Source organism: Bombus vancouverensis, chromosome 2, assembly GCF_051014615.1.
Source record: "Bombus vancouverensis nearcticus chromosome 2, iyBomVanc1_principal, whole genome shotgun sequence".
NCBI lineage: Eukaryota > Metazoa > Arthropoda > Insecta > Hymenoptera > Apidae > Bombus > Bombus vancouverensis.
Window position 1 is genome coordinate 7,127,700 of NC_134912.1, and position 27,905 is coordinate 7,155,604.

The 27,905-nt window shown below is 34.5% G+C and overlaps 2 protein-coding genes across 2 annotated transcripts; both read right to left on the bottom strand.

Annotated features, from left to right (window-relative positions):
- Positions 1-1,058: 1,058 nt before the first annotated feature.
- Positions 1,059-10,513, bottom strand: LOC117162158 (uncharacterized; the record flags this gene model as incomplete). Its single annotated transcript, XM_033344012.2, has 3 exons — positions 1,059-1,327; positions 5,820-6,121; positions 10,371-10,513. Coding segments are annotated over 3 exons (597 nt in total), but the record flags the coding sequence as incomplete, so codon positions are not given.
- Positions 10,514-15,027: 4,514 nt separating this feature from the next.
- Positions 15,028-26,126, bottom strand: LOC117162161 (venom allergen 5). The gene is made up of 3 exons (XM_033344017.2): positions 25,804-26,126; positions 16,779-16,949; positions 15,028-15,865 (listed from the first exon to the last, which is right to left on the bottom strand). Exons 1-3 carry the CDS (start codon positions 25,951-25,953, stop codon positions 15,773-15,775), a joined length of 414 nt encoding a protein of 137 aa, XP_033199908.1. The 5' UTR covers positions 25,954-26,126; the 3' UTR covers positions 15,028-15,772.
- Positions 26,127-27,905: the final 1,779 nt, after the last annotated feature.

The window sequence follows — 27,905 nt, forward strand, 5'->3', positions numbered from 1 at the left end:
AAAAATAGATAAAAAGTATACGAGAAGAAACTTCTGACGTGGAAATCACAGGATTGTTGCATTTTAAATGAAATGAAGTGTACTTACGTGTACTGTGAGTAGGTTTTACAGATCTGGGTTAGGTGCAGCGGCGTGATTGGCATGCAATTTGTAGAAACGTTTTAGTGCGTTATATTGTAATTAAGTAACATTTGCAAGATATGTTCAGAAATTTGGAGAAAAATATAATCACGTTTTTAGCCGTTCTTGAAACGATTAAGTTCTGAAATGTTTGCTTTCAACTACAACGCCTGTCTGGCTTGCCCCATTTTCTAGTATTTGCAGACGTATGCAAAGACAAAACTCCCATGAATTTGAAATCCGTCAAAAACGCTATACAGTCGTAACTAGTTTTCCTTTCCGTTACTATAATTTACTTTCGAGTATTATAAAATATTCAGAGATTGGACATCAGACATTATTACGTTATAAGATAAAAATCGTTTTATTACCTTGTAAAGGTTTCTTGTAACAATACATATTTGTTGTACAGCAATTGAAACATATCAGTTGTGAGAAAAACTGAGAGAAAATTCAAACATTACTCGAGTGAACATTTGTATAAGAATTGCTAAAAATAAATTGCTAATAAGTGAATAGAATAAATAAATAATAATAAATCGATAACAGATGAATAAATGAATAATTACCGATGATAATGGAAAATAAAGTTCAAGGAAAATAAGAAATTCGAACAAGGAAAAGAAACTATTTAAGAATATCAACGTCAAGCGATTAATATAATAACACTAAGAAGATTAATTAACGAAAAGTTACTCAAATATACAATGCGATAATATAATATTAATTTTCTACAAACTACAATAACGGAGGAAACATCTTCGACCGGATAGATTTTCCCCCGTAACTCTTTGAATACGTTAAATCGCTCGTTCTTTACTATATTCTATCTAAACTAAACATCAATAATCAGGAGTCGTTCGTTGGTGCAATATCAATTAAGATTCTTTCAATTTTTTGGTAAAGAATAAGCCTAAAAAATTCCATCTGTTCGAAGACTTTCTGTGCGCTATCGTAAACCGAATCAACGGGAAGGAAGAGAAAGAAAAAACGATTTACCTGGTGAATACGGTCTATTGATAGTGCTACAGCAAGGAACGACGATAAGTGGGCGATCACGTCGACAACAATAATAATATCAGTTGAATAAGATAAATTGCCGATTTGATTAAGAATGCCCCGTTGCTCATCGGTCGATCGTTCCTTTTATCTTGCTTCTGTTGAATCTTGTGCTGCACCTTTTGCGACTGCTGCTTCTGAAACTTTTCTAATAGAGGCAATCATTTTTTCTTCTCTTTGTCTCTCTCTCTTTCTCTCTCTCTCTCTCTCTCTGCCTCTTTCTTTCTCCATTCGAGTGGCAGTGTCTCATGGAAAACTTTAACGAGCATCCACCTTATCCTTGTTGAGATCTCGCGAGCGAGTTCGTCGGTATAAATTGGAAAGATAACTGAAATCCATGCGCAATTTCGCGATCAACGCGGCTACATCGTTCTATGTATGTAACGTATATGTACGCGTTCTTTGAAGGAATTTTCGATCGGTATAGTAGATCGTTGTTTTCGTATACGGAACAAGTCACGCGATATGTCGGTTTTCTTGTTTGCTTTTCGATGGCATGGAAGAGGGAAAATGTCGACTCGCGAGGAAACAGCCGAGCTGGGTGAGATTTATTTGCTTACGACGTAATGTTGCCACGAAGATTGATGTTTGATACTTACGGTGGCTGCACAAAATATTTGCACGTACTTCTTTTTACTTTGCGTTTCGACGTGTTTGTTCCGACTGGTCTTTTAGGTAACATTACAATTACTGAACTCGTCGAAATACGAAATCTTTCGTTCCATATGCAATTGGAAGGGTTACAGTTATGAGACAATTACACAATATCTGGTAATTTGAGTAAATAACGCCACTTTTCAAGCACGTTATAAATTTATGGTTAACTATTATCGATAGCAATACAATTCTTTTTTCATGCGTTAAAAATATATTTCTTTATCAAATGTTAAATCTATATTTTGTTCTATTAGGACTAAATATCTTTTATTGTACTTCTTGGCTTCGAGTCTCGAATGTTCGAATAGAAAACGAATAATCATAGGGAACTTGTCATTCGCACGAGACGACAGAAATGACAGTTACAGTTTAATTAATATCGGGATACATTGATTCCTTAACGCGAAAACGCGGATGAATATTATCAAATGGCTATTTGCGCAGTTAATATAATTCTTTCGCTGTCATAAGACGCGTACTGTTTGGGACCTGGTAAGAAACCAAACTAGATGACGAATGGATTAATTTTGTCCGCTAAAAACTTTGGCGACGTTTCCATCAGGAACAATAACAAGAAATTCACTCGCTCATCTCAAATTTAAAAATTTAAAAAAATTAAAAGAAAGCAGCTGTCTTTTGATAATGCATAGTAAAAAGTTTTGAATATGACATATTATACAATAAATTTCATTCCATATTTACGTAAATTTATTTAATTTTGCTGTAGATTAGCAAAGAATACTTCTTATAATGTCTAATCGATATATATGTATACACATTTTAATTCCCGCCTCCGAATTTTCTATAAAGGGGGCCTCGGCTGGATCAATGATCCCAGGCCTCAAAAACTTTCATCCGGCCCTGGTTTCCATCGACGGATTTTAGATTTTCTTTCCCTTGGAATACGTAATCGACTGAGAAACGATCAAGTAATTTTCGTAACGAGAATCATACGACTAACCCGAAATCACGAACGCTGTGTCACGATCGTTCCATTGTAACGTATTAATTTTTATCCTCGTTATGTGTATTATTTGATTGACGGTGGTCGAATCGCCATGAAAGGCAAGGAAAAGATTTCGCGAGGAATAAAAAAGGTTGTGCACGGAACGAGTCACGCAATTTCAGCGAGGAAAAAGTCGAACAGTGTAACGAGGTTTGTCTTGCTATGATTATTGCTTTTTCCAATTGTAACAACACTCCAGGGAAAGATGCTATTATAGTTTTTTTTATCGCGTAACTTTACGTTTTTTGCTTTTCTTGGGTCTCGCTCTCTTTCAGAATGTTCCACGCACGAAGGAAAAATTTGAAAACGAAAGATAAGGTAATTAAGAATAATACGTTTAGCAATTAACGTAAACACTTGTGTATAATTTTATTCGACTCAAAAGGAAACGTCTTGTTGAATTATTGGAAAATAATTTTATGCGATAAGAAGAAAGATCTTCGCATACAATATTTCACGCTAGTATAAGCTTATGGGAAATGAAATTTTGTTTTCGGAGATACGTTTTGTGATTCGTTACTCTTCTGCTGATATTCTTCCTGTCGTAATGTTTTCATATTATTGTTAGTGATATATCATGTAAAATTTTAACACTTTATGATTCGTATTTTTAGTAAGGAATTATTTGAATGATATCTAAACGAATAATGGCGAAAATAAGAAGATATCGATTTAAGTAACTCGATTGACAATGGTAATAGCGTCACGGTTTTATTGCTGTTCATTCGTTCTAAGTTCAGTTTCAAACAGAAGCGAAAATTTTCGAGGGAACTAGGTACGTTTTCGGGAAACTCTGGAGGATTCAGCAGTACCGGAGCAGAATGCTGAATAAGATTGTAGAGACGCTCCCTTAATGTTCAGCCTGCCCCTTCTATATCTACTTATAGAAATGTTCTGCAACTTCAAGTACCTATATCTCGCAATCAGAGGTAATAGTTTCGCGGCTCTTACAGTCGCTCGAACGTCGGATTTTACGAATCGTTCAGACATCGTTGAAATTGCAAAGAAATAACATACTTTTGTGAAGAATAAAATAGGCAACGGAGAAAAATAGAGGAAGTAAGGATATTCTTTAAAAGCTGAAAAATTTATTTTATCAGCCGCGACGCCAAATATTTGCTTTTTTATAGATAAATTTCCTAAAAGTAGCTTTTGCTACAAATAAACAAACTAAATCATTTTTTAAATAGAATCCGACAAACGTTTTTCAAACAAAGCAATACTATGCAAAATATCCTTTTGTCCATTATATTTCAACGTATGAAAAATCGATGTTTTGCACGCAATAAAAGAAGAAACAAATAACGTACAAACTGGTGGCTGCATTTCATTCTTTGACAGAGTTGCATTTCAATATTTACAATGTATATTTCACTATGACCGTTTTCTACTAAATTGAGCGTAGAAAATCAGTCTTTCTTTCGCCGATTGACGGTTTACACTTTTATTTTGTTATTTTAACAAAACTTTCATCATAGTTACCTGCTACCTTGTGAAGTATTTTAAGAGCAGACCGTAATTGCAATCTCCCGTGTTGTATTAAGATTTCGACAAAAACAACATCGTTCTCGTTTTCTCGCAGTCATTGAAAAATAATGTAGCAAATAAAGATAGACTTGATCAATGAAGCAAAGTGAAACACTATTTCGATACAACTTCAGTCTTGTCCTACTAACATGCGAATACCGAACAAATCGATCTTATTCTTGAATTAGCCTTATTATTTTCGCGTGAGATCTGCTAAAAATCAATTAGTGTTATTCTATGAAACTTGATAAGCGGCAATTTGATAGGCATGGTTGCTACATTTTTAAACAATTGAAGTGTCAATAGTATTACATTCCGTTCTGTATATCTTACATAGTATCGATGCGTGAACACTGTAGAACTGTACATAAATAGCGTTAAAATATATATAGTATAAATGAATATTGGAAACTAATGGCAAGTTAATCAAATTAATTAAGGGTCACACTTGTGATCTCATGGAATCAGCAGACTATTTTGATTCACTAAAATGTTTATGAAATCCATACATAATATATCGAAATTATTTATTAAATCGTAGTTGCATACTGAGTTCGGATACAGTGTCGGAAGAAAGTATCTTTTATATACCTACTAATTAATTATGTTCAAGTATATTAAATTTCGTATGATTTAGAAGTGCCTTCACTTGGTTATCTAATTCCACGAAAGTGAAATATAAAATCTCATAAAAAACTTCTTCATTGGGAAATAACTGTCGATATTACAAAAATGCTTTGCATAGCCTTTGTAGCTTGTCGCAGCAATTTTCTGCAATCTACCTGGAAAGATCTACTTGCCCCGTTTTACCATTAAATCCCTTATTTAATCTTACCCTACGACATCTTTTCTCATCCTCGACCATTTCGATATCGCAAAGACTACGCGCGCACTAGTGACAATTTGTCGCGCGATATTTTCGTCGTTTACGAAAAGGACATTCGTTTACGTGTATATAAACGCGCATTTGACGATTGCAAGACTAGCATTTAACTGCTTATTGGAGAAAGAAACAATTGAACTTGCGGTTGATGCGAGCGGGAGCGTGACGAATTGTCACCAACGCGCACGCAGCCTAAATATGCTGTTATTTACGATAACGAAAACATTTCACATTGTTCTTGTTGTGGCAAATTGTTGCATAGACTTTTAATGATGATTGTACGTATCGTGTCTTATGTTTCCTGTTAGCTTGCGGCAGCAGAACTAGCCCACTCCGTATATATCGAATAACCTGAAGCCAGTCTCCCGTGAGACCAGCGATCCGAATACTCCATGAAAACGATTCTAATGTCGCGTAGTCGCGTCGTCGCAAGAATCGTCATTCAAGGAAATAGCTAACAAGCGCTGTATGCAGACATAGCGAGGGAGAGGACAGAGAGAAGAGAAAGGAAGCGACAACGATCGCGCGAGTTCCGCGGCGGGAACATCTCTACGAGGAAACACTTACGACAGAGGGCTCGGTATCGTGAGCTGCGGATCGTCCCCGATGGACAAAGAGCCGGCACACCATCTTCGTACAGTTCTCTTGCAGTGTTCCGATCGAGTGGGCCGTAATTGCACACGAGGGCCTCTACGCGATCCCCGAATCCAACTGCCATTGTACGGCCGGCTATTGGCGTGTCTGTACTACTGCTTGTCGATTGCCCGGACCTGCCCGTGTAAATTGCACGACCGCAACCGATCTGCCTAATTGTCGACGACGCGAACGGAATGTAAGACAGGTTGCTCCGCGCTGCGAAATTCACCAATCTGAAATCGAGGGATTGTAAATGAGGAGGTTTTGAGAGAGAAGCATAGAAACTGCAATGTAAGATGAGGTGGTTGTGGTGCCCTGAGACAATCGATACTATTGTCAATATTTCATGATTCTCAACGAAAATGCGATTCATCAGTAAATATTGACAATATTGCATTGACAATACTTATTGAGCCCTTCGGTTGAGAATCTTAAAATGGTGACAATATATATATATATATATGAGATGTGTATGAGGTGTGAAATTTTATATGCGAAGGTTGATAACATTGTATGATATTCAAATTGGAAGAAGCCGTAGCTCCATTTGACACTGGGCTTGGTATTTAATGAGCCATCCCAATAAATAAAATTTGAACAGTTATGGAAAAATGTAATACTTTGTACGTCATGCGATACGTATAATAAAACTGAAGGTGATAGCTACGTATTCTTCTGGATTTTTAATAGCCTATGTAATAAATATACGACACGTTGAAACTGCTACTAAAATTCGCTTGTAGAGACACCTAATTTTGAAAATTGTTTATAATTATTCCTAACATTGCACAAATTTGCCACCGACAAATTTATTTTATACCATTTATTACTGTATGCTCGATGTCATTCGATATGATTCTATTTATCCATTTCCGTTTAGTTTGATCAATCAAATTTGACTAAAACTGATTCATTACTGTACCAACATATATGATTAAATGGACCAATTAAAACCGATACATGCATATGCATTAGTTTTGACACTTGGAATTAAACAGAATCTATCAATAGTCTAATAATAATTATCGAGAGTCTACGATAATTATGTCTCACTGAAGCATATTAGAATTAAGAAAATAATTTAATCAATCAGAAATTAAGCAAATTCAGCAAAACGATATTAACGATGCGATTTGAAAATTTCAATCTACTACCACTGTAGTACAGATTATTATACAAACCATAATACAGAGGATTTTCATTAAGATCGACGATGAAAGCTCGATGTTTCGGTGTTTTCCTAGCCAACGTCGATTCGATGTAAGCGAAATGCGTCTGTCCTACATAGACAGTTGGGATAAAACACGCAAAGACAGAGTGGAAAGTTAAGGAAAGGGCTAGAGAAAGAGGCAATGTAAACCTTCTGCTAAATTCAAAGACAAGTTAACAGTGTCTACACACGCTGCATCGACCAGTTCCACTTACAAAGTGAAAGCCTTGGCAGATAAAAGTCGTTTCGATCAATTCAACTTAGGCTATTGCATGCTGTGCAGAATGACAATACGTGTGGATTTTCACGTGACTTGAGTGCACATTCACACGTACACAGGCTCGCGTATACACGAGGTATTATCACACGACAAACGTACGTTGAAAGGCCTTGTGTCTTTTGACTCCCTTTGTATCTGCGCTATTTATTGTTGATTCCTGAAGATGGAAGGGAAGTGATTGAATTCCATTGAATTTTACGAGTCATACTCTTCCCTTAAAGTTATTTAAAAGCTTATGTCATGTATTTCATAAGACGATTCCTGTCTTTTTCTACGCGATTTACTGCTTTCTGTAATTCGAAGATATGAAGAAATATACTTACATATTTATATTTTGTAATTTTTATTTTGATTTTCAAGCTTGATTGCGAAATGGAAGAGCACTGAATGGTGAAAAAATTATAAAAAATAAAGTAATGAAAGAAGTATTTATTTATTGTATCGTTATGTGTACGTTCCAAAAAATATATTTTGCCATTCTTTTCTAATATACTTCTAATTATAAAATTAAATAAAATGACGCTACATATGTAATTTCTGTCTTCGATCCTTTTAAAGATTTTGAAAATTTACGTTGGCTAGAAAAAGCATGTTTTATAAATGCTTAAGTACTCCGTATAGCCACAAAACTGCACGGCGCATCCTGAAAATATCGTAGTATAAAATATCATACTCTCTAATGAAATAATAATACCATCGAAATATCGTAGTAGATACCAATAAATACAAAATTCACGAAATATTCTTCTCTCCGTGCAATTTCCGTCAGCGGAAAATATCCTTTGTTTCCCAATATTCGGCAGATTAGTTTCATTAACAATATAAAAATAAACATTATGTCACAAACGACAACGAAATCATAAAGCTACGTTCATTTCGTCCTTTTTATTTTTTGCGTGTCGAACCGCCGTTAATGCAAATAACGAGTTTACGTCGTGATAAAGTCGCGCCGATGTGATTAATGCATATCCATTTTTTCATTTGCTTTTCTGGCCGTATTTCTCGCTTTTTTTACGTTTTTAATCAAATCCTATCTATCTTGTTAAATTACATACGATTCGTACTTATCCGTCAATCGTTTGCCTGTGGTAAATCACCGTGAATATGTTTGTGAAAGCCGCTTAATGTTACAAAACCGAACAAAGATATCTATTTGAACACCACTTTTAAATATAATTTCACAATTAAATAACATCCCTGCATCATCAATATGGGAAAGTTTTTGTTACAATTCAAAATACGGGATGTTTTTGTACAAAATTGTGTACCTAAAATCTTGAGTGTACGCGTATTTGTAAATAATTTGTACAAGTACCTTTACCTCATAAGAATGTATCTATAGGTTGAATTTTCTTTTAATTATTGCAAGTTTGTTATCGATTAGTTTTAGATTAATTATAAGCGTATAAAGAAATATTTGATCTATTCTAGTCTACCCAATTAGATATCTGGATTTTCAATTTGTTAATCTTCTATTTAGGTTCATGGCTATTTGATCTGAAGGCTTTGTCTCAAGCACTTCCTGTAATCCTAAACCATGACATGACTTATTATCGTCGAGATCAAATTACTCCTGTATCAATTTTTCATATCAGGGTATTTGCAGACTTTCAGGATTTTAGTCATTCCACAGGGGCCAATAAAATCCGCATCAATATTTCTGAACGACAAACTATTTCGATACTTCAACGCCCTACAGAAGGAATGAAAAGGGAAACAAGATCTTTGGCAATCTTTGGCGCCGTTCCAATTATTCCGTCAATTTCTCTTCCATCGTTCGAATCATTCCTTTCTATAAAAGAAATAGTGACTGAAGGAAGTAACTCATCAAGATTTTATATCTCATGAATGAAATTTTATAACTGATTTAAATTATGTATAAAAATAAAGTATTCAATCATTCAGAATAAAATGACCCTTAAAATATCTAAAAGAAGAAGACATTTATTAGGATCCAATTTATTTGATTCTGTTCATAAAAATATGAATTTGTATAAAAACCCATAGCCTGCAAATTATAATAAATAGTAACAGAAACGAATAGCAAAATATTGGCGATTATTTTTAAATATTCTCACAGAATCAAAGATTCATTGATGTACCATTAAGAAAGAAAGCGAAGTGGAATTCAAATCTTATTCTCTATATTGTTATGTAAAAAAACATTTTGTTTTAACTTGTAATATTAAGTATTGTAGTATTTCTAGTATTAAGGTACCGTTGGGGAGTCATATTTTTGTTTCCATACAATAGACAGATTAAAATGTGTATATATGGAAAAGAATTAGTTCCACAGCCTTCCTAAAGAATAAATCGATTTCGAATTAACTACGTTGCCACGTTCCAAATCTTCGCTTTCCCCCTCATGTTCCCCGCAATTGAATTAAAAACATTACAAGTCACTTTTCAGAAACAAATATAACTTATAACGTTTCTTACGAATCACTTTTCCTATTTTATCACATACACATGTACACATTTTTGGCTTATATGCACTCATTTAACGTATTAGTGACGTATAATTCCGCACTAATTTACAGGCGAAAAATATGATTCAGCGAATAATTCGACCCCCCTCCCCGCCCCCACCAAAAAAACTTGTTTGTTCCCGATCTCACCGATTCAATTACTGTGTCTTGTTAAACCAGCCACAATAGAACAATTAAACTCAGCAACCTGAACTATACAACAATCCTCCCAATCTCAAAAAACTGAAAGACTACCATACAAATGAAATTCAATTTAACACGATACACAGAATCGGTGCGGAGCACGGCTACGCGCTCACTTTTATTCTTTTCGAATAACGCCTTTCACACCGGATCTCTCTGCTGAAGTTCATCCTCGCACGCTCGTGCAAAAGGGTAGATTGAAAAAGAGAACTTAAAAAACAAAAAAAAAGAAAAAAGGAAAGAAAAAAGAAAAGAAAAGAAAGAAGAGGAAAAATGACGCTGCCTTAAAATCCGTACGAAAGCGCGCGCAAAGAGCTTACCCGAATTCCGCAGAATCGAAGTCTTCTACTTCGTCGTACCATGATTGAATATGAAAGCGAATCCTCGCGGTGGACGTCGTGTTTCCTACGCTATACATGTCGAGTACGTGCACGTTCTGCCACACTCCGAATCGTTCTACAAAAGATAGACATCCGGATTGTTATCACCTGTAATTTTAGGTTCCAAACGATTGAATGATACGAAGTGGCTCACGAAAGTATTCTGACACTCCTAGAAACATTTTATGTATATGCAGTTATACGAAACATTTCGAAATGTCATTAACACTGTACCGAGACATGGCTCATTAACAACAAATTGTTCAAATCGATGAAATGACATAATGAAATTCTTTTTCTTTGGATGTTCCTTTATTCAAACGTTTCTAATTGTATGCTTGTAATTACTTGCATTTATTCTATGGTGGTACTTATCGTTATAATACTAATCGTCAGAGTGAAAGTTAATGTTGTATCGGTATCGATTATCAATTATTAATCATTAGGTGTAAATAGATGTAAACGGTGTTTCCTTTGAAGTTTCTTAGAAACCTGAGTAACAACTTTTGTCAAATTGATTTTTGTAGCCTGTTTAATCTGTGTTCATGTGATTCCGAATATCTTCTAATTTCCTATTCCACTGTTAGGATCTTTAGTATCTTCCTTATGTCATCGTCTCATATATACCACGGTACATTTAACGTAGTTCTTAGTAGAACCGATTGTAGATTTTCTATTTTTTTTTTTTTTTTTTTTTTTTTTTAATACGAAATTTGGCAGCCATGCCTCAAATTTGAATTCAATATGACCACATGGGATCGGTAATTTGTAAATTTATAGTTTACTGTTTATATTCAGTTTGGAATTGCTGGTCATGAGCCAGTTCATAGTTTTCCTGCCAGTTTTTATTTGATTTTCTCTTGAATATATATTTTTCGGTTTAGTTTGTTGTCCAAAAGAAGACCAAGGTATTTGACAGAGCGGGATTTCTGAATTATGAAAGTGGATTTTCGAAGTTGGATTTTGTTTTCAGTGTAAAAACAACGTTCGAGTATTATGTTCGAGTTTTTTTTTTTTTATTTATTTGTTGAAATTACAATCAATTCTCGCGTTGAGAATTTTCAGTAATTTTTCTGGCGTGGCGCAGTGACATGGCTGTTTATTTACAATAAGTTAATACTTATTATAGATAGGTATAATTTATAAGTATTATAAGTAAGTGCATATGCTTAATTTGGATAATTAAATGAATCTAACGTTTAGGTCTAGCGGGTAGTGCCTCTTCAGCCTGCGAATCTGGTCCGTCGTATCGAGTAGTCCAGTGATTGGGGGTTTCGGTGTTTGTTGATTCTTTTGCTATATCTGTCGCTATATTTTGCTATTTCCTCTTTGACGGTGGGTATCTTGAGGTCGCGGTGTATTGTTTCATTGGTTACATACCAAGGTGCGTCAATTAGGGATCTTAGCGTTTTCGATTGAAAGCGTTGGAGTATTTCAATGTTGGAGTTACTTGCTGTTCCCCATAGTTGGATTCCGTAGGTCCAGACAGGTTTTATTACGGTCTTGTAGAGGGTAATTTTATTCTGTATGTTTAGTTTGGAGCGTCGGCCCGTGAGCCAATAGAGTTTTTTTAGTTTGTCCTTTAGTTGCTTCGTTTTATCTGAGATGTGTGTCTTCCACGTTAGTCTCCTGTCCAGGGTCATGCCCAGGTATCGGACTGTGTCCCTGCTAGGAACTGTTGCATTGTTGATGGTGACCTGGGGGCAGGTTTGTTTTCGGAGCGTGAAGGTTACATGTGAGGATTTCTTTTCGTTGACTTTGAAGCCCCATTTGTGAAACCACTTTTCCATGGAGTCGAGACTTCGTTGGAGAGTGGATGAGGCTATTACCGGGTCTGCGTGGGTAGCTAATAGCGCTGTGTCGTCTGCAAATGTCGCTATTGTTATATCGTTTGATATAGGTAGGTCGGCAGTGTAGATGGAGTACAGTAGGGGTCCGAGGACACTACCTTGGGGTATGCCGGCTTCTATTGGGAATGTTGCGGAAGTGGCGTCTAGGCATTTAACCATGAATTGTCTATTGGTTAGGTAAGATTTTAGGATGGAGTAATAGGGGTGAGGTAGGATCTTTTTAATCTTGTATAGTATGTTCGAGTTAATTTTAATTTTGTTATCTTAACATAATGAAATAGAAACATGGTTACGACTGAATCAATTAAATTCCTTAGTCGGGTAGATCCATTTGATTCGTCTTTTTTTGCTTTTCCCCTTCGTCATACGTGCATATTGTATATGTTTTGCTAAAACTATGTTGTTCGTCGATATTTTTCCGAACAAGTATAAATTCATTCAGTGAAAATAGAGGGAAATTTCTGCTTTATTGATAAAATTCCAGTAGAGCCCTATTTTTTGTATTCAAATTTTAAATGCACGTGTAAGTATTATGCATACTTCGATCGGTGTAAATTTTATTTCCCTGAATCCAAGTTAATTTAAAGTTGAACGCGACGATCGTGGAATCAGCAATGGAATATTTAATGATACCAGTAACATCGGTAACTTCGATCTTATTCAATGTTTTTCATCTGTTGGAAATATTGTTACGCTAAAAGAATTCATTTGTTACCAGCAAATGTAAATACTTCAGATTTATGCATCAAAATGCCAAAATAATCGAATAACGTTTGTTAAAAGAAGCTGTGTTGAAATTTGTTGTTAGCAACAGACCTGCAATCCTGGGAATTTGTGAAACCACATGAATAGCTTCATAAATTAATGCGACAAACATACTTAAATATCGGATTATGTATTAGTGTGTTAAATATTATATGAACTAAATTACGGGTACTATGACTCTACTAATCAATTAATAATAACATTCATGCTGATAAATATTAATTTTGTTATTAATAAATAGTATTAACATAATATCAATAATCGATATTATAAACAGTGATTAAAAATATATGCGGCGTAAATATAATATAGAATATATAATTGTTATATATTTCTTGCGGGCAGAATCGCTGCCACAAATAAACTACCTTACTTTAAAAATTCGTTAGATCTGGTTCACGTATGACTGACCTCCGGTTTTCAGTCTCATACCCGAGACTGTTTTAATAAAAGGTATTCTGGTCATTGAATTGATAAAAGAGAGCCAACTGCATGACCCATATGCTCCTCGGATTTCAATCTTTCGGATTTTTTCATCCGGAGGTAACTCTACCGGCTTATTCGCTGGAATCCTGTTGATAGTTCGCAAGATCTCAATTATAAACTCGCGTTACGCAATCCAGAACGCACCAGGGGGTTTGAATGTCACGTGCTGTGATATATCGAGGGTTACACTTGAATATTTTTCTATTATACGAAAAAATCAGAAAAAACTGATAAAATCTTTAATTTGGAAAGATTGTGTGCGATGTTTAAGTTTTCGCTATCGAATGTTATTCTTTCATTGTCAAACGTTATTACAGATACAGTAGAAGCTCGATTATCCAAACTAACTTCGTTCAGGATGATCGGATAATCGAATTTTTCATATAATCGAACGACTCGTATTTAACTACATTCTACGTGAAAAATTATAATTTGTTACATATTACAAGAATTATATACGTAAGTTTTATTCATCATTGTTTTCCCAATTCTTGTGAGCTGCAAAATCTCATATCTTTTTTTAAAGTTAATAGTTTCGCAGGAGTATCATTTGTGGAAATGTCGTCTTCTTCAAGATTTCACACTTCCTTTTCTTTTTTCTTTTTTTTTTTTTTGTTTTCTGTTTAATAAAACGATCCGTTTAATTTCTTACGTTTAGTATTCTTTTCGTATCATAATTGTTTATTTATATATGCAATATTCGCTTTCATATTTCACTTTACTTTGTTTTATTTCAAGTTGATGTTACTCTGATATTATTGTGTTTATTTTACGTTTTGCGTACTTTGCTTTAAATTGATTGAATCAACGAGTCTGGTTTGATAATGAAAAGCCGATGTTTTAAATTAGCTATATTTTTATCGTTTTAACTGCTGAAATATTTACGCGGAACAGAACTAAATAATCTTTTCAAGCGGGTTTTCTCTTTCTTCTTTTTAATTTCATTAACGTATTAGAAACATTTTCGGACAAAAGGAATTCTACAAACTCATGCTTTTTCTAACAGGATATATCTACGCATAATTAGTTTTTTACATGTTTCAATCGGTTTTCTTTTGTAGGTAACTTTATATTTTCCGCGGTGAGCGTAAATAAGAGAATCTGTTTCAATTATATACCGAACGATATAAAACAATACGCAAAACAAAGGAAATGTTTCCATGCATTACCAGTTAAACGCTTGAAAATTCTGTATACTGAAATAAGTATAAGAATTAATTAAATAAAGTTAATAATTTTAAGCCACTTTAAAATACATTTTTTGTCCTTAAAAATATACCAAAGGAGAATAAGATGCTTTGTCGAATTAAATTAGTCTATGTAATATTATTCTCTTAAATTATATAACTGTTTCCGAAATGAATAAAAAAAATTGCAAATTTATGTTACAGCAACCGAACAAATGATTCCAAGCTTTTAATCGATGATGTATATGTAGAGGAATTGTAGAGGATTGATAAATAGGTAACGAGAACTTGCTGTTGCAACCCGTCAAATATATTTGAAATAAATTAAATAAATTATAAATAAATATAGACAATGTCCAAAGTCGCTCATACAAACGTATTCGCAAAGACAGTGTATAATCGCTCGCAGATAACTCGTAGACATTAATCGATAACTCGTATAACTCGTATAACTGCTTCGCTCACGATCGCGTCCGTTTATTTATACTGGTCGGGGGAGAGTCGGAAAATTCGAATTCGTCTTTGTTTGAGGGTTGCACGGAGCGGAGACATTGTTTTGCCCGGAATTTATTTATTCTTACATTACGTGTATCCTAACGATCTTGATACTTCGAGGCAAAACAACAACATGATTGGAATTATCTTCTGACTCATGTGCCGCTACATATATTATCAAAGCTCAGACAAATATTTCGAAGGCATCTACAGCACGTCGATTGTTTCTCGACAAAATCAAACGAGCAATCAAGTGCACCCATCGAAGACAGGCAATAAACGAAATGGAATTTTTCTTTTATAAGAACCACTATCGCTTTTTGCGCCTTGCTGTTGAAAATTGAAATGAAGTCGAAACAAACTACACGGGACGAAAAAAAACAGTATGGTAGGGGAGATTCGTAAGTAAGAAGAAGAAAAATTGAAGTAAAAAGAAGAAACGCGCTGACATCGATCTGGTTGCAGGCGGAACAATTTCGCGTTCGAACGTATACCGGTGGATATTGAAAAATGATAGGGAAGACTAAAGGGAATGAAAAATGGAATATATCTGTAGGAGTTACTTGCCAACGTCTCTGCACTGATCTTTCTCGAGAAGGTTGCACTGTACTACCCATCGTCTCGCGATATGAGCAAGTTCGTCATCCCAGATCTGTCAAAATAAATATCGACATCAGATTCTGACAAGTATGATCATTACAGAAAAGTCCATTAACTCTTTATTCGAAATGATCGAAAAAATCGATAGCTGTGTAACTAGAGAGAAATTACTGATATTATACGATGCATCATACTGCGATTTTGTTTGTTATTAATATATATAGAATAAATGTAGCTTCAACCGTTAATTGTTATGATTAGACGACAGACTTTTGAACATTTATGTAAATGTATTATGGGAATGTAAAATTGTAGAAATGCTTATAAATACGAAAATATTCGAAATATTCCACGTATAGTACTTATTATGATATTCAGTGGATTTCTACTTAGATTCTATTTGTTTAATTAGGTTTATAAAAATACGAATTTACATAAAAATCTAATTGTGATGAAACACAGATACATCCATTTTCTAGTACACAGATAAAATATCCATAACTGAACTCATAATTATGAAGCTCAAATTAATTTAAAGAGAAGACAAAAATATGAGATACCATTTTTTACTTTTATATAGCACTTGCATATTTAGAAACCGATCGAAAATCAAGTATTAGGGGGACTAAAGTTCTCCCACGACAGCTATTCACTGTTCTTTCGTTTAATTGACAGTTTTTATTTGTGTTGTAATATAAAGTTTTTATAACTCGAGTTTATAAGTTACATTGGGTTTACGCGTATCGAAGTGGAATATACTTTGGTTTATGAACAGATTTATGAAATAAAACAGTCGAAAGGGACTAGTTGGGAATTTTTCTACTATAGAGGGGGTTGAAATTTCTTTACAGTTGCCATCCAACACCTGAATGTTGTTCATGCCAGTCGTCACCATGTCCCAACCTTATCCCTTATTTTTTTATAGCCACATATATTATGCCTTGTCGGACCAAACTAAATCTTACCAGCTCCATCATGAACTTTGCTGGACGTTGAGGGCCCGGATTTCCTCGCTCTTCGTCCCCGTTCGCCACAGTGTTGCGATAAACGTTGTGCCAGTCGAGTATGGTCTCGATATCCTTCTCGTTCAGATCAGTATGCTGAAGGTTCACGCATCTGGTGCCATCCGTGTCGTGCTGTGAAAATTATATATCGAACTTTCGATTTACGATAGGACATTAGATGTTTTACTATTAACTTAATATTAAGAAAGTAGAATTTTCTGTTTAATAAAAGGAAAGGAATAGTTATTCTCTTTGATCATTTCTTTCATTATTTCTTATAATCATATTTTTTCCAATATCTTTGTTTCTTGTTGCTTTGTCTTTAACAATTTTACGTCATTCGAACGTCTTTTAAGTTTGACAAACAAACGAGATATTGTTAATTGAATCGCTGCTTTAATCTTCCTGTTCGTTTCAAATAGCTTTTATACATTCTAATTGAAATTGTCATTTGAAAGCCCGATTAGTTATACATCTTGGATGTTTGTATTAATAAACGCAAATTATGAACCGAAATTTCTATAACTGGTGTAGCAATAGTACAAGAATAGTGCAGATATCATACATATTGTATGAAGACTCTATCATATTACTACATTTTAGGTACATTGATGATTTATTATACGTATGGTTACTCTCACAAAGATTACGGTTTTAAAATACGATTTCTATTACTTGATATAATGTTAAAAGATCTATTTTCATTTTCCATATTAAAATTTCTGAAACGTACACAAAAATTTATCAATTGGTACGATCAATTATTATCAGGGATACACAAATGTATTTGGTTTGGGTTGAATAGTTGGAATAAAATTAAAATGTCAATAGCCTTCTTTTTATATGGATTCATAGTTCCTTCGAACTGGCGCTATCGACTTGCGAATTTCGTACTCAATAAAAATAGCCTCTTTAAGCTTTTCATACGAAGTGCTATCGAATTTAGTGGGAGGGTACTCGAAGCATATACTTTCTTTAGGCAGAGCTTTGACGTGATGCTTCATCGAATTCGCTTTGATGTATAGCAGAGGAAGAAGCATTTTTTTATGTCTATCACAGGCCCACATTCTATTTTTTAGAAGTAGGCTATGAAATTCACTCTGTCAGTCTTGATTTTCGTTCTACGCGTTCTTTGTTTGGTTGTTTTATGCGCGTAAAATACATACATGTGTGGTATCCTAGCTAAATTAATTCATCAAGTATATACGTATATATTCTTTCATATTTTTGTACAGACAATATATAAAATTCTATAGTCTATACATTCTATATTCTGCAATACATTTCTACTTTAAGTAATAAAGACACTTATTTAAGAAAAAAGAAAAAAACAGAATATAATATAGAAAAAGAGATTAACCGTCGATTCAGAAAAAGTGAGTAATTCAAAAAGTTCCAAGATCGACGTAAAAAATTGTTCTAAGAATTTTCTATATTTCTGGAGAAATAGAAATTTTAAATATAGCGGCGACTTCTTGTCGTGTCGAAAAGTTTGATCTCATACTGCTACTAAAATATTTTTCCAATAAAGCATTCTATTTAACGCAATCGTGTGATATCGTAAAAGTATCGTTATCAACGGAAACGATATCGCGACATTTCTTTAATTCACTATCTTACGTAATTCCATCGATTGCAAATGGGTTCTGAAACAGTTGCTCAAACGAACATTTGCATGTTGCAACGAACAAAAAACATAACTTTTTATTGGAAACTGAAGAGCAATGAAATCTTAATTCGATTGCAATTTGAAGTTACTCAAGTAGTACCTTCAGCTAGAGAACTAACGATGGCATTGATAACATGGTACTTGAAGCAAAATTGGGAACTAATTTTAACAAGCCATGCTATAGATCATAGATAAATAATTTTCAGAAATTATTCAATTATACCTGCTTGCATTTATACGTGCATTTGTACCTGTAACAGTTTTCATATGTTTAAATGCAGGTGGAGGATTTATTATTAATAAATAGGAGGCAATTCTGTACATTGCAATAAATACTAAATTTATTTTTAATAAATAATAAATTTAATTCAATTTTGAACGATTACTATTCTGTATCTAGATGTGTGAAATGATAAATAAGACGGCTATTTAATACTCTAACGCCTTAAAGAATCTAAAGTAATGACAATATTTCAACTAATCGAAACAAGACGAATTAATGATAACGCGCTGGTTGTTGCGGCATCGGGGAATTTAGAAAATAATTGGGCGCAAAATATCACAAAGAATTTTAAAACTTCCACGAAAGCTCGAATTAAAGGGAAATTAGCGATAACGACAGAAAGCGATCGACCTAATGGCATTTAATCGAAAGGTTTCTTCTCACCTACCTCCAGCATTAACGTTGATCGAGCGAATAGAGAAAAAGCCTCTATCACGCTATCAGTTTTCACCATTCTAAATGTCCAGCTTGTAATCTTTCATTTTGACGAATATGTAAATAAATTTCGTATTTCAATTTTCTGTTAATAATACGATCTGCTATATTTTTGGATTGGCCGGCCGAAAGTTCACGTAAAAACGTTATTATACATAACATATTGTTCATTCATATAGAGGATGTTTCACGCAACTAACTCGGGCTATGGATTTGAAACGATGAAACGTAGAGAAAATGCTCATTAAGTAAAATTAAGACGCTTCCGAACGGCTCATGTGACGCAAGTGTTTTCTTTTAAAGCGCGGGTGTTTTAAAGAGTTCGAGTTAACCCATATTTTTTTAACTGTATATCTTTTAAATAAAAATAAAAATTGATGAGCTTTTCTTCTTCCACCAAAAATGTTAAAGTCTTTGGGAAGGATTAATTCGAATGATATATACACTTTAATTTCAATTTTTGCAAAACGAGGAGAACGCAAAGTCGTACTTTATACTTATATTACTTTTTCTACATTACAAATTTCCGGATACGTGTACATTTCTGATATATTTTCTTGCTTAAAAGTTGCTATTCAATGAAATTTGTCACTCCTTTCAATTACAACAATGTCTCTAATTACACAATATATTGCATGCTATCTAGCAAACGCGTTCATAACCGGAAACAGTCAGAAAGTATTGATGAGCGCGTAAACTGAAATCTGTATCCGATATATCAATATTTCAAAAGCTCGATTTCAACGGTACGAGCATAAGCGTAATTTATGTACGAGATGTACCTAAATCAGTCTAACTAAAATATTAAACATGACAGCGAAATATGGTATTCGAATGCACATTGGTATTAAGAGCCTTCACAGAAATGTATCATAATAGTACTTCGAACGATAAATATTAAATATTAATCGCTTTTATATTTTTACAAATACATATACGTGATACGTAATTCTAATTGCATATGGCCAATAGTTGGTTGAATTTTGGGGAGAAAAGTCCAACAAACGCTAAAATAGAGAGTTAACGTGATTGGTACAAATAACGTTAAGGAATAGCGGCATCGTTATTCGAAATTCCATGGCCCGCAATTTCACACGCACACACTGATAGCCATCGTTAATGCAGTATCCACCCTTTACCACTAGCTTATTTTCGATATATCGCGTTCTCGACATCGTTATTTCCTCGTTTCATAAATTTAAACCGGTAGAAATTTCGCACTGGCCGAGCAACGTCGACACTCCTTGTCGCGCTTTACTCTGAACGTGCATATGAAATAATTGAATATGCGTATGAAATGGTAATTCGTTTTTCGAAAAGCGAATTTTACGATCGATGTAACGATCATTTAATCTCGTTCTTTACTGAAATAAATTAGCTATTAGATTTTAAGAAAAGTGAAAAATCGATTTGGAAACAAGTAAGTACGTCGAAAAACTGAAAATTATCGAGTACGAAAGTAAATTATTTTTTTATTACATGTAAATTATTATTTATTCCGTGACATTTTCCGTATACAATAATGGGCGAAACTGAACGTACACTCTTTAAAATAAAATAACTTTTTTAAAATGGGATCAAACGACTTGAGTTTATTTCTTGAGAATTAGGAGGATTAGTTTAATAGTCGACGTGCAAGAAGTCCTTGTAAAAATTGCAATTGAGCGGAATCGCGAAGAAAATAGTAAAGCTCGCATTTCATAACGTCTTTATCTAAGCCTGTCATAAAATTTTAAACAATACGTTTGATTATATTTCGTTTAAACACAGTTCGATCCAAAACAAAATTTTCATCACTTTCAGCCTAAAATCTATAAATTCTTTCATCTTTATATCTTTACTGCAGACTCAGATAAAAAAGTTGTAAAAGCGATTTTTACTTTCTTCTATCAGTTCCGGCCAGTTCGCGATTTATATAAAACTTTTTTACACGTCATCTAGTAAACTGATCCTTCTTACTTCTCAAAAAAGAAAAAAAAATCAATTCGTTTGGTCGAATTTTTAAAAAGTTACACTGTTTTAGAGGCCGTGTATTTAATTTTGCTCATTACTGTAATTGTCTATCATATTTTCATGTAAGAAATCCTTTGTTATTAATTAAAATTACAATTCTAAGGCGAGTAATCGAGAGGTCGGGAAACGGGCAAATGGAGACCTATTGATCTACAAAGATCGACTTTAAGGGAACACGAAATAGAAATTTTATAATACAGTTGTGTTAAGATTGAATTGTCTTCATATAAAATTACAATTAGAAGGAAATTGAATCTTTTGTGTGACATAAGTTCGTTTCTTGAAGAAGTTGAAGCATAAAAAAAATATTGTACTTTATTTAACTTGTGCTTTTTAATTCGTTGTCTACGAGGAAGACTCTCTTGATGTCTCCTTTAATATCATTTAAAGTAAACTAATGTGAAATAAGCATTTTGCTTTAGCATATTTTCCTTTAAGTGTAACACGTCAATTATTTATAATAATAATGTAATTGATTTTGAAATTAACGTACCTATCTACTGTTCTAGTATATACTACTTGTAAATTGCAAAATAATATACAAGTTACTTTATTTACAATTTTCAATAACATCGTATATATGAAACGTTTAAACATTGCTTTACTACTTAATCGTTAATCGTTAACAATTCCCTTGTTGCGGATTAATACCTAGACACTTCTGTATTACATGTTTATAATCTTCCCTTCAATAAAGTAAAATTTCCTTGCAAAACTTTGATTGTTTTATTATCAAAGCTGTTATATCATTGTTACGTTTTTGTTTGGTTCGTTTTGGTTGTGTTGCCGTTAATTTTTGAATTTAGATTAAATTGTAGTGTTGTCTGATGTTTAATGTGATTGGCAATTAAACTCCACGTTTCGGCTAACCTGCTACGCGCAGGAGTACTGGCACGGGAGAAGATCAAAGTTGGTGAAAATAAATGTTCGCTTAATCCTATTATATTATTGGACAAATATTCTTCACAACAAATGTTTATTCTAATTCTAATTGGATATTGACAGTGTTAAGTCGCATAACACTCTACCTAGACCAGGACACACACCGCGGGCAAGATGACAACCAGATATCTTCGGATACTTACTGCGTACCCTCAATAGTCTCAAGTACCCTCCATAAATCTCAGGAATTTCTTAGTCGAGGCCCTTCAAACCGAACAAACATCTGTTTTCCGACTCATTTCTAAAGACCATTGTCTACTACGGCTTGACAAGGGAAAGTTAGTTTTTCTCACCTATGATGCAACTTTCCTCCCACTAACCACTTTCTCTCGAGGGCGGCTAAGACCCTTCCTAGTCCACCAACCTTCGTTTAACCAATTAACAACGAAGCCTATTTCCCTCACTCTCTTAGCCAAAATCGTCACCAACAAATCCGATGGTCCCGTGCGCTAGACACACCCATCCTTAGCTTTCCTCCGCCACAGCATCGTCTCCGAACATCATTGATTTTACATCCTTCGAACAGTCAACATTCTTTGACCGGGAATACACCCGTAGATCAGTCACTCACTCGTCTTATACATACGCACCAGCGTAACTGTCTTCTTTACAAGTTGTTAGAATAAACGGTGATATATAACTTACTATACAGTGTTACATTCATTGAACCACCTCTGTTATCTTAACCGAAACAGGGGAACGACTAATTCGCGGCGTCGATTAACCGAATCGTAGCGAGAATCTACGCCTCTCGCTGACGCGTTTTCCTAGCGACCGCGTCTCTCCGCGAACGGTCGTAACAGACAGAATTGTCGTTGAGATTTCGAATACTCGAAGTTACAATCGTTCGCAATACGTTTTCACTCTTATTAATTACAAGATTTTAATTTGATTGATTTTCAATAATTTACAAATTGACAAATGCAAACACATCGATTAACAAGACTAACAAGAACTGGGAACTAATGAAACAAAGAACTAAAATCTAAAGAACTAAAGGACTAAAGAACTTAAGAACTGAGAGCAAAAAACTAAGAGCTAAAGGAACTAAGAGCTGAAAAGCTAAGGAACAAAAGAATTGAAAGGCAAAGGAACTGAGAAATTAAGAGCTAAAGGAATTGAGAACTAATCGCTATGAACAAGGAAGTTACTTGCCAAGAATTGGGGAACTGATCGCCAAGAACCAAGGAATTAATCACCAAGAACTGAGGAACTAACTACTCCGAACTAAGGAATTATTTCTCTATCTTCTATGTCGCTAAGCTTATTTATATTTAGGTCTACCGTGGAGGCGTCATGTCATGTGACGGGTTATTCCGTGGGGGTTGTGAGGCTCGAATTTGGTTTCTATACAAACTGTCAACATTTATTTAAATTTTAAATTGGAACGCTCACTCGCGCTATTGGTAGTTTTAGTCTACATTACGGCGCGTGCGCAGCGCGGGACGTGACATCATCATGCAAAAATATTCGTTAACACTGATAATTTGTTACTTGCATCTTGTACAGTTTTCCTAATAATATCGTTCCAGTTCTACAAAACAGCCCTGGTCGTATTTTAATTTAACCATAAGACAATATAATATTAATTTGCTAATTAGTACACTTCGAAATTTTTTCACAAAGGGGCGTTAAAAAATACTACAAAAATGTAAAGTTATACAAAGCTACATTGTCATAGAAAATCAACGATTCATAGTATTTTTCAGTATTTTTCATGCTCATCAACGAGAAGCAGGCAGCATCGGCGTGCATCCGGCGCGGAATGATGATACCACGTATCTGACATCGCGAATTAACGCCCGTCTCAAGAATTCACGTTTCCTATAAAACCTTAGTCTGAATGCGTTCGCACTATTCTTCGTGGGTGACGGCGTGATCCTTCGGCCTGGAAATGTGCGCCGAGAATAGACTCATTGTATGCGTGACACCGGGTCGACAATAACGAGCGGTGTCGTCGTCCCGAATTTCCTGTTGCGCAAATTCGCACTTGCGATGGATTTTTATGTTCTCGATTCGCTAACCTCGACCGCGTTCGTATTTATTATCGACGTCGCGGTGACGTTTTCCGTACGTATCGTTCGCTCATCGCGACCGCGGCATCTCGATGAAGCAAGAATTTCGTAGGATATTTACGGAAAACAAGCGGAAGTCGATATTGGAAGAGGGTGTGATTACGTTTCGTGAGTTAATGACAAAGCGTAAATGAAGAAGATTTAAACGATAAATCGACGTGTTGCCCTATTTAAAACGAAATATCCTAAAACATAGAGTTTACTTTACAGTATTTTAGTTTAAAAGATTGTCGTAAAGAAGATTGCATTAGGGCGATACGTACGAGACGTTCGTTTCTTTGAATCAAATTTTAACCGCACACAGCTTCTTCAAAATGTCATGTAACCTTTAAATGGTTTTCCAAATTTTTAATACGGTAGTCGTATTTCTGGGCTGTCGCGGATCTCTACGCAACGTATTTCATATGATTTCGGCGATAATAACGTCTACGATGGATTATGTACTCTGTTTTATGGTTCAATATTGATCATTCTTTATGCACTTGCATGCGTTTAAACAATTTTTATAGTTTACCGATACATCGCACTTGATAAATTGTGGATTTAATGAAGATTCAATGGGGAGTAAACAATGGATGATTAATGACCAATAATCTTACTCAGCGTTTTCTGACTCGCTGTATCGGTTAATTAAATGAACAAAATCATGTTGTATCACGTTTGCTCGGACTGATTAATATTTGCTGCATTAATTAAAAATTTCATCGATAGAACAAACAGCATAGGCATTGCGTAAATGTGAAAGTATCGCAATAAAGATGATTTAGCTGCTCCAATAATTACATTCCACTTTATTCCTATCTCAAATTTATGATGGATTGATTAAAATTCATGTCTTTATATCATTAACCTGATATAATTTACACCATTTGTATCGTTGTACCGTTATTTACATCATTCCTGCTATCGGCACTAAAACTACCAACGATTAAAACATGAGATTTGCAAGTACCAGAGAAATGCAAATGCGAGATAAAATATAAAAAGTACCATGTTGTTTGGTCCTCTTAATACAGTGATACAAGGCAAAAGGGGATCTTTCATCCACATATTTTACGCATATTCATATTTTCATCCACATAATTTTTATTGTTATGAAAAATCGCCAATTGGTTATTTGTGCCATTTTTGTAGTATCAACGTTAAGATTCGACATAAGATCGGTACAATAAATCTTCTAACATAATAACATAAAATAACATTGAGATTGAAGAAACCTCAGCTTAACAATTGGAGATGTTCATTATTTTTATGATCGATTATGATTAAAGGCCATGTTATTATATTACTAACTTGCCATCGTTTATACCATTAAGATGCAATGTAACATCGAGATAATAAACCTCATAACATAACATGATATCGAAATTTACTAACCTTCGCCTCGATAATTAGGTTAACATCTCACAACAACCATACAAATCAACAATCACAATAAGATGATAGAAATTACGATTCTCCCGAAACGAGTCAGATATGGCACAGAGGATTAATATCTCTAAATGCAACAAATACCCAAGCAGCAAGTCACTTTAATAAATAAGTTCATCGATTCATGGAAATACGTACCGGAAATTGGCACATGGTGTGATTGGCGCAAATGCGGCAGTAAGGATTGTCTTCGTGGCCCACTGAGAACGATGATATTGTTCTCGGTAGTATGCAATCATAGCAGCCCGTTAAGAACAATAAGAAGCAGAACGAGATATGACCTGTCATTCCGCCGGTTCTTGTCGTGGCTTTCAACGGCCGAAAATTCGTCGCGACGTTTTATCTTTTGCGTTTCACTGCTGTCCGGGTAATCTCGCTGCTACCTTCACCCCATGGTGATGTTTTCCGAATCGATTTTCCAATGAAACAGTGACAAGCCGGCCCACGGCGGAGGATAATATTTTACCTGCCGGAAATGATGTTCGTTAAAAACTAAGCGGGTAGGACGAACCAAAAGAGGATAACAAACCTACGTACCAGTTCCTTGATGGTAACCAACGCTCGCTCCGACTGAGATTTCACGATGGTGATGGTTAATCGCTTAACTTTTAGTTACGAGCCTGCTATTCTATAAATTGAAACGATCATTTCGTTGATCAATACATATAAGTATGTGATAATACGTTAATGGTATTTTTACATTAGCTTCGGATACAAATATTTTCAGATTAAAACTGTTGAATACGATCCACTGAATTATCAACAGTATAGGTACTAGTATTTATTTTAAGCGATGTAGAAACAGCAACTAGCACATGTATATTCACTCTACTGGAATAGGAACGTTTCGTGTAAAATATGCAAGGATATACGTATATATCTAAGCAGTCACCCAGTCCAAAATCAACCGTCATAGTAAAAACACGGGAAAGCTGGTCGTCTGCAAATTAATGAAAAGTAACAATTAGCAACTTATCATTACAATTATTTTTTCCTGCTCGTAACAAATCTTCTAATCAAATATGTAATTATCGTTTAACACACGGTGTCTGCATACGTTACCAGAATTGAATTTTTTTATAGAAGATTGAAATCTTATAACATTAAATTTTCCCTCTCGATTCACGTGTTTACCTATATATCTCCCACTTATAAAGGACGGTTTGTGAATTTCCTTCAAAAAGTTCATGTATTTTTATTGTATATATACATATTACACGCGAAGTTTATGTTTATCAGTGGAGCCGCAATAGATTGAAATATACTACGTCATAACATTTATTTTTCGCAAATATTATATCATATAATAATACAATATTATATTGCGCAGTTTTTCTCAATTTTCACATTGCTGACAATTTTTCGGTCCACGGAAATTTATCTTAATTCAATCATTCTAAATTTAATAAAACGTTTGTCACTGATGTACACCGTGGCAGTCAACGTGTCAACCATGTACAAAAAGTCCAGTAACGAAGTTGCGTATTTGCGACTATTTACACAGCTAATTATCCCTCGGTTGATTTTTATTTCGACCATATGGTAAAAGTTCCGGCACACAGTGTCTATATCGTTCCCCAGGCGAAAGCGCTATAACGCGTAAACGGCACCGACGCAACTTACCGACAAGTTGGACGATTTTCGGATGTTCAGCACGTGTTTTCATTTCGTTATCCCACCGACTTCTTCCCATATCATTACTGTTTCAATACGCGCGGGAGACGGAAAGTTTTCCGAGTCAGCGAGCCTTCGTATATCGCTGGCCTTTTTCTTCCCTCTCGTTCATGGTCTTGTTGGAATGGCAATGGCCCAAGCCACAAAAGAACGCTTGGAGGAGAAACGACCAACCAAAATTTTATATCGGTAGTTCTTAGATTCGCGAGAAAATCGGGGAGGAAAGGAATAAAAAAGAAGCAGTGTGTTAAGTTTGTCGAATGTTATACCGTGGTACCTATTTTTATCTTCAAGCTGTTGAAGTTTGATTCGTTATAGCTATCAAATGTACATACATTTTTATGGACATAGCTAAAGCCATATGTAAAATTCAAATAGAGATTCCAATTTAATTTAATAGAAATCGTAACTGAAAGTACTCTACTTTGGACAATTTGTATATTTTTGTGTGTTGTACGGATTTATACATTTTAAAATTTCTCGCATAAAATAAAAATTTACGGTCTAGCTATTAGTGTACCTTTCAAGCGGCATTGAAATTAATTCCATCTTTATTTTTAAGAAAC